Source organism: Cynara cardunculus (assembly GCF_001531365.2).
Source record: "Cynara cardunculus var. scolymus isolate 2C chromosome LG 16, CcrdV1, whole genome shotgun sequence".
NCBI classification, from domain to species: domain Eukaryota; kingdom Viridiplantae; phylum Streptophyta; class Magnoliopsida; order Asterales; family Asteraceae; genus Cynara; species Cynara cardunculus.
In genome coordinates this window covers 4,855,872-4,864,878 of record NC_037543.1, presented here as the reverse complement: position 1 = coordinate 4,864,878, position 9,007 = coordinate 4,855,872, and the positions used below count along the sequence as shown (strand labels likewise).

The window sequence follows — 9,007 nt, the reverse complement described above, 5'->3', positions numbered from 1 at the left end:
CGAGTACGTGATCTGAAGCGGTATTCAGTGATTACAAGCCTGTCTATACATGTGTGAAGACTGCTCTAGCTTCAGTGAATGATGATGAGACCTCCAGGTCATTCTAGCATGCAGCGATCAAATGAAGCTTGCTTAGCACGATTGTTGTTGTCTTGTCCTTATGTACACAAAGGACAAACCCGTACCCTTACAAAAGTTAGTACGGTACGGAGCCGATTAGTCGACTCGTTGTCCACCAACTTTAGGCAAAGATGTCTGCTCAAAAATAGTGCTTTTGTACTATTCACTGTAGCAAAGGACAAGTCTTCCTCTTAAGGTTTGATACGCACTCTAAACCTACCATATTGCATTAAATGATCATTTAATGCACTGGGTATAAATAGAAGTGTTTCTTCTCCATGCAAAGAGCGCACATCTCTCTCTAAACTTATTCTTACTTCAAGCATCTTCTAGCTTAAGTAAAGGATCTTTCTTTTAGCAWTMTCTTTTCTTGTATTTGCTAAAGCTCTGTGTGTAACCAAAGATTGTTTAGATAGGTTTTCATTACCTTATCTTTTCGCAAACAGTCTTGTAAAATCTGTATTGATCTTCTCTATCAATATATATTTTAAATTTGAAAATATTGTGTTTGTATTCATCCCCCCCCCTTTCTACAAACTGTTTCTCTTCTTGTAGACCCTTACGGGACCCATAGCTTCTATATCCTTTTCTAGGTGGACTTTCAATAGAGGTTTCTTGTGAGTTTGAGGAGTTGGAAGAATTATAGGAGGTTCTAAATTAGGATTAGGATCATGGTTACTTAGGTTCTGTTAACTGTCCTTTTCTTCTTCATCAACAGCTGTGAAATGTGGGCTGTGTGTCTCTATATTTCCACTATCAGATGAGTTGTTCCATTCCTTATCCTCCTCAAAGACAACATCCCTACTGACTATAGTTCTTTTTGTGATGGGATTATACAACTTATAGGCCTTAGACTTGTTATTATAACCAATAAAGATGGTTTTCTCAGATTTTTCATCTAGATTGCTTCTCATTTGTTCATGGATAAAGAAGTATGCTAGACATCCAAAAGTTCAAAAATGACCAACTGTGGGTTTATTGCTGGTCCAAGCCTCTTGTGGTGTCATATCAGTGAGTCCTTTTATAGTAGTCCTATTCATAAGATAACATGCACAGGCTACTGCTTCTGCCCAAAAAGAGTTATCTAAGTGCTTGCTTTTAAGCATACTTCTTGCCTTCTCTATAATGGTTCTATTCAGTATTTCAACCACACCATTGTGTTGTGGTGTGTACCTAGTAGTCATTTGGTGATGTATCCCATTTTGTTTTAAAAAATCAAGAAAGTAAGTGGAGTTATACTCTCCTCCACCATCTGATCTAAGAGCTTTGATCACATATCCACTTTGTTTTCAATGTAAGTCTTGGAGTTTTTGAAGATTTCAAAGACTTTTGATTTTTCTTTCAAAAAATAGACCCATAACTTTATACTAAAATCATCTATGAAAGTTAGTAAATACCTGTTTCCACCAATTGAAAGTGTCTTCATTGGTCCACACACATCTGTGTGGATTAGCTCTAAAGGTTTAGATGCTCTCCATACTCCTTGTTGTGGAAATGGCTCTCTTCTTTGTTTTCCAATCATGCATCCCTCACAAATGTCTTTCACTTTATTTAGGCTTGGCATCCCTTTAACTAAATTATGTCTTTGCATGTAACTTAAGTAACCAAGGTTTGTGTGGCCGAACCTGTGGTGCCATAACATGGAATGATCCTTGGTAGATATATTGAGAGAAAACAATCCCTCTTCTATGAGATTCAAAAGGAACATTCTAATTTCTGTCATCTTGATCCTTCCCATGAGTTTTCCCTCTTGATCCTTCCACTCACATAGTCTATTTTTGAAGTGTAAGTCAAATCCTTTGTGTATAAGCTGTCCCACACTAAGTAAATTGTGTTGCAAGCCTGGTACATAATACACACTTGTAATCTTCATTTGTCCATTATTTGTTTCAACCAGTATATCCCCTATTCCATTTACTGCCAATTTCCTGTCATCACCAGTCCTCACCTTTCTTTTCTATGTTTCATTTATATGAGAGAAGATGTATTTGTTTCCAGACATGTGGTTACTGCAACCACTGTCGATATACCAGTTTCTAACAATTGTCTCTTGAGTATTAAACATCATGAAAGTTGTTGTCTGCTTCTTCTGCCAGCCTTTTTCTACAAAATTTGGCTATATGGCCAAATTTTTGGCAGTGATACACTGCACAGGGTTCTCTGGTCTGTTCATGTATTTACCTTTGAAATCCCTTTGTTGATTTCTCCCATAGGTCCTATTTTTGTCTTGGTTTCCTGAGGATTGAAGTTGAAATGCTTATTCATATGGAGTGGTATCAAACTGCTTCATTCTCAATTCATGAAACTGAAGTGTTCCAATCAAACTTTCCAGTGAGAGTGTCAAGAGGTCCTTGGATTGTTCAATAGCCACAACAACATACTCAAACTTCCTAGTTAGGCTCCTTAGGATCTTCTCAATTACGCTTGTGTCATCTATATTTTCACCATTCAGTCTGAGTTGATTCAACAGAAACACAACCCTGTTGTAGAATTCTTCTATTGTCTCGACATCTTTCATTTTGAGGGCATCAAATTCACATCTGAGGGTCTGCAGTCTTACTATTCTGACTTTGTCTTCCCCACGGTAAGTGTTATGAAATGTATCCCACACATCCTTAGATGAAAGGGTGTAGGATATTCTTTCAAATATAATCTCATCTACAGCCTGATAGATGGTGTAGAGAGCCTTTTTATCTTTCTTTCTTAATTCCCTTATTTTTTCTTCCTGTTCAGGTGTAAGATCATCTATTTCCTCTGTTTCTTCAAATCCCTGTTCGGCTATGTCCCATAATTCTTGAGATTCGAACAAGACTCTTCATTTGTATACTCCACTGGTGGTAATTTCTTCCATTTAATTTAGGAAGTTGATGATGTAACAGTTCGTTTGAGGTCGATGCCATTTTCTATGCTCTGATACCAGAATGTTGGAACCATAGATACACAAAACATAATATTTATTTTTATTGAACAACATCAATTATGAAACAATACATGTACAGAATAAATAGATGATCAAAGGACTGCAACCTTTGATCCAAACGACACAATCTATCTTAACCAACACACCCCTTCATGAAACGTCCCAACTGTTTCTTTTGTAACCAACTTAACTGTCACGATAATAACTAACTTTAACTATCATGTCTAACTTAACTTTAACACTTTCCTTGTCCATCACCTAATTTGGCATCACTGTCTTGTACATTTTCACCATTTTCGTCATTCTTTTTGCCTGCTTCCTCCTCAGCTTTGATCTTGGCATCCTCCACAGCTTTCAGTCTTGCTTCTTCTTTTGCAAGTTCTAGAGATTTGATCAGGTTGTTTAAGCAACTCTCAGCATTCTCTTCATCTGACTTTGGCATCAAATTCTCGGCAACATCAGCCGGAGTCATGTTCGTCTCCTCCAAGAGTCGACTAATGGTTGCAAAGAGTTCATGTGATTCAAGATCCAAATAATTTCCTGCGAGAACCTTGAATGTTTCGTAACAACAGTAAGACAGCTCGATATGCTTATCCATCCTTCCTCTCCTAACGAGAGCAGGGTCAAGCTTTTCGACGTAGTTGGTTGTGAACACGATCAGTCTCTCGCTACCACAAGCCGACCATAACCCATCAATGAAGTTCAAGAGACCAGATAAAGTCACTTTACTTCCCTTATCATCCTTATCCTTTCCTCCTTTGGCCTTTTTCACAACCGGATCCTTGTCCTCCTCTTCACTCTCTTCTTTTTTCTCCTTTCTCTGACCTGTTAGATCAAGTGAACAATCGATATCCTCTATCACAATTATGGACTTACTTGATGTATCGATGAGTAGCTTCCTCAAATCCGTGTTATCTTTAACCGAGGTTAATTCAAGATCATAGATATCATATTCGAGAAGGTTAGACATGGCAGCAATCATACTAGACTTCCCAGTTCCTGGTGGACCATAAAGAAGATACCCTCGTTTCCATGACTTACCAACCTTCTTATAATAATCTTTCGACTTGCTAAAGGTCATAAGATCATTTAAAATATCCTTCTTCTTTTTTGGGTTCATGGCAAGAGTATCAAAGGTAGACGGGTGCTCAAATACGATATGGCTCCACGTTGTCCTCTTGTAACCATACCAATTCTCACTCTTGTTGTTGGTATAAAGCTTTCGTTGCCTTGTTCTTACTGCAATAGCCTTCCCTTCATCAAGTACATGTTTCAAGTAAACTTTTGTGATGATGTCACGGTGTTCTTTTTTACAAGTGAGCCTGTAGTACCTCTTCTCCTCTTCACCACGATACGAAAAGAGAGCCTGTTGTTTGGGGAAATTTTTGCTCGAAGTCCACCAAATCTTGATGCCTTGGAACTCATCTGTAACCTCTTCGTAGTCATCCATGCTCAGAACAACGGATTCAGTGTCTTTGACCACGCTTGCTTTGAGCCTTTTAGCAGTGGTGGAGGAGTTGGTGCTAAGGTACCGTTCAATGGAAACAAACGCTTTGCTTCGTTCGAACCAGCCATCTACTTGGTATTCATGAAAAGTGATTTCAACATAAGGATAGATATAACTAATAACCTTGTTTGTATATTTTCTGAAATCTCTTCGGAACTCCTCAGGGAACAGTTGCCGGAATATTGCCCAAACGAACATAATTCCGGCCATTACAGATCCTAACTGAGTCATATCTCCCATCATCTTCTTCCGGCTAACAAGCCACAGAAAGGTTTTGGGAAAGTGGTTTCTTAAGAAGTTGATGAGAAAAGTGTGGTTGTATGTGTATGTATGTATATATCACATCTTAATTTATAGTAATTTAGGGTAGTGGCATTTAATTAGCAATGAATAGTCAAGTCTTTGTTTTTTGTAATCTTGTGATGGTGGCTTATAGAAGGTGGTCGATATTGATACCCCACCTCACTTTTCATCCCCTCCTTCTCACATCTTTCCCCCTACTCCCCCCTTCACATGAACCCCAATTTTTTAAAATTTTAATTTTAAATTTACATTTGATACCCCTTTAATTGGTTAATTAATTTAATTTACGTCCATTCCTTTTAAAATTTTCATTTTACATATTTATTAAATTAACATACATAATCATATATCAACTAAAACATGTTTAAAAAATACATTTTTATTTTAACAAGTTACAGTATTATAATCGTCTCGTTAATACCTTCGAAATGAACCCAATATTGAATAGTTTTTGACTTATTTATATTGTTATATATTATATGTACTATGAAAAAATATTTTTAATATTTACACTTTTTATTTTTATAGTTATTTATTTAATTTATGGTACATCATTTAATATTTCAATTTTCGTTATACATCATTATCATATTAAAATACATAATTTTATATTAACTAAATTAGATCTAACAACGAAATTAACCTCTCAGAAAGCATTATCATACCCTTTATTCATCTTGTTCATCTTACATACTCATTTTTTAATATACTTTTTAATTTTGAAATTATACTTCATATTCTATAGTTAATTAATTTATTTCTATAGTTTTTTTTTTTATTTTTTGTTTTATATCCTTATCACATTAACATACATGATTATATATCAACTAAAATATGTTAAAAAACACGTTCTAACTTTAACAAATTACATCGTTATAATCGTCTTGTTAATACCTTCAAAATAAGTACAATATTGAATATTTTTTATTTAATTATCTTATTATATCATATATTACTACGAAAAAATATTTTTAACACTTATACTTTATACTCTTGTAGTTAATTATGTAATTTATGGTATGTCCCTTTGTTTTTTATTTTTCGTTTTACACCCTTATCACATTAACATACATAATTGTATATTAATTTAAAAATATGTTTTTATTTTAACAAGTTATACCATTATAAATTGTCTCCTCAATACTTTCGAAATTTATTAATATTAAATAGTTTTTTTATTTAAATTATATTATTATATGATATATATTACAAAAGAATATTTTTATCACTTACACTTTATATCATTATATTTATTTAATTTTTTAGTACATCCCTTACTTTTTCATTTTTTGTTTTACACTTTTATCACATTAACATAATAATCGTATATTAAACTAAAATACATTAAAAAAACAAGTTACATTATTATAATCGTCTCGTCAATACCTTCAAAATAAAAAAAAATCAATTATATGAACATAATAATATAAATATAACAAGGATATATAAAATAAATAAAAAAACAAAGAAATTTAACGATATTTATAAAGGTATAAAGTGTATAAAAAATGATATACAAATATAAAATTTAAAAACACGTATTTTTAATACTTTCTTAATTAATAATAATCTAAAATTAATTAATTTATATAATTATTAGAAGAATACGTATTCTTAGTATTTAATTAATTAATAATAATGTAAAATTAATTAATTTATATAATTATTAAAAGAATATTAATACTTTATTAATTAATAATAATATAAAGTTAATTAATTTATATAATTATAATATATATTAAAAATTAAAAACATAAAAATATAATAAGAAAATATTACAAAAGTTAAAGGATTAAAACTGAAAATATTAAAGGGTTAAAATTGAAAAATAAATTAAATTAAATTTTATGTATTTTATTATTTTATATAGAAAGGGGTATATAAAAAATTGGGGAAAAAGTGCAGAAGGGGCGGGCGACCTTCGTCGTGGCTACCGATTCATGTGAAAGGTTAAGACAAGAGGAAGCTTCCCAAGAATAGGGTCATCATCAACCATGACTGCATGGTCCTTGCATCATTCATTTTCTTGCTTCTCAAGGATACCATATTTTAATCATCTTTAAGGTGGTGTATGATTAGTTTGAGTTTGGTTTCAAAGGTTAAAAATACTAGAAGGTCTCAAGTTTAAATCTAAGGAGGAATAAAAATTCTCTTGTAGCCACAGAGGTTCAAATACGGTGACTCCGAGCTATCTGCAAAGCAAGTGGTCGACCTAAGATTAGTTGGCTCGCATAACGGGTTGGATATCCAGGTTAATAAAAAAAGGCTTTTTTTTATAAATAAACTTGTTGCTTTTTTTTTGAAATCCAAAGCATTTTTGTTGGCCCTATAGTTTACTAAATACACCTCTATCAAATGATTTTTTCTCATACAAATCAATATCAAAACATGCATTTACATTTTCAATGCAGGACTTGATCTGATTATGACATTAAAAGAGGTGCAAATAACACTGACCAACATTATATATTGCAACCGTACAAAAATTCTTTCAGGAACTTTAACGGTAAATGACTTATCCATAGGTTGCTATGAATCACTTTTTTGTTTTTATTTTTTTGATTAGAGTAGCAGATAAAAATTGAAAAAGAAAAAAACCATTTATTTTCCTCCAAAAGCTATTTAAATATCAGTTTTAGTTAAACTGTTTTTGTATCATGTTTCGAACTTTTTATGGATTTGCCTCTTCACTTGATAACGTCAAAGTGGCACAAGTCTTTTTTTACAATTCATCTTGTTTATTCGTGCCAAAATAGCTATATGATATAAAGACTCGGATATATATTTTTTGTAAAGAATTATAAGAAATCACTGTAAAACGTGTATTCCTTGTTTGATTCAAATCAAGAACACACAAAATAGCTAAATGATGTACGTGATTCGAATTAAAGTAAAGTAGATCTCTAATCCACATCCATGGATTCTATATTTCTGTATTCTATAGCATAGTTGTTGAAGTAAATTTTTCTTAAGATTTTTAAATAGTATAGTTGATGGAGATGCTTTTACAAATACTAGAACTAGAAGGGTACTCGTGCAATACATCGAAATACATCTCAATTTCAATGTTTCGTTTAATTCCTTTTTTATGTTGATATAATACAGTTTTATGTGGTTTTAAGAAAACGATAGTGTTTTTAGTTTTGAATAAAATATAAATTTGAAATATATATATATATATATATATATATATATCGATATCAGTACTAAATTAATCTTTATAAAAGTTTTTGTGTTTTGGTGTAATTTTCTTAATTCAATTTTTTTAATTATAATTTAATTTATGTTTAGTAACAAAGAAATTTAATTTAAGTTTAATATTATATTTTTTTATAAAGATAATAACTAAGTATTCTGTTAGAACCAATTATTATCCTAATTATATTTTAAATTTTTTATATTTAAAATGAGATATTTATCCAATATTTGATTATATTTATTTCCAGTTAGTTACACGAATTCAAATATGAAGCTTTAATAAGTTGTATTTATACATAATTTACTTGTAATCTTAAATTTTAATTAGTATGCATCAATAAATAATATTTTATACATAAAAAATGGTTTTTAAAAGTTTTTTGTCAAATGTTTTATAATATAATATTGATTATTTTATAATATACATAAATTAGAAGTAATATATAGATATATATAAATAATCCAACGGTTGGCATTTTATCAATTAATTTATGGACCCAAGATTTATATTTGACTTTGACTGCTCATGTGGTTGTTGGAGTGATCCAATATCAGGAATAACTTAAGTTCCGAAAAGTCTCCCTTAACATTACAAAGACTATCAAATCTGGCACCTTTAGGATCGTGTTTGATTGATTTGAGTTTAACTTAAAGGTCAAAAATATCAGTAGGTCTCAGATTTAAATTCAATGAGGAATAAAAATTCCTTTTTGGCTACGGAGGTTCAAATACAGTAATCCTAGGCTATCTGCAAAGTAGATGATCGCCCTGGAATTAGTCGACTCGCATAACGAATTGGATATCCAGATTAATTAAAAAAATGGCATCCCTACTTTAATCATCATTTTTTTTGTTTACTGTTATTTTTATCTTTTTTTAATTAATATAAATTATTGATTTTTCTTTGTTTTTTAATATTTTAATTAATATGAATTATTAATAATTACATATTTTTATAG

The 9,007-nt window shown here is 31.2% G+C and overlaps 1 protein-coding gene across 1 annotated transcript in view; it reads right to left on the bottom strand.

The window, feature by feature from the left end:
* Nucleotides 1–3,055: 3,055 nt before the first annotated feature.
* Nucleotides 3,056–9,007, bottom strand: part of LOC112529311 (AAA-ATPase ASD, mitochondrial-like) — a 20,151-nt gene continuing 14,199 nt past the window's right edge. Inside the window, exon 2 of the mRNA XM_025140535.1 lies at nt 3,056–3,438. Within this exon, the coding sequence (XP_024996303.1) occupies nt 3,276–3,438 (163 nt within the window). The 3' untranslated portion in view covers nt 3,056–3,275. The remainder of the gene's footprint in view (nt 3,439–9,007) is intronic.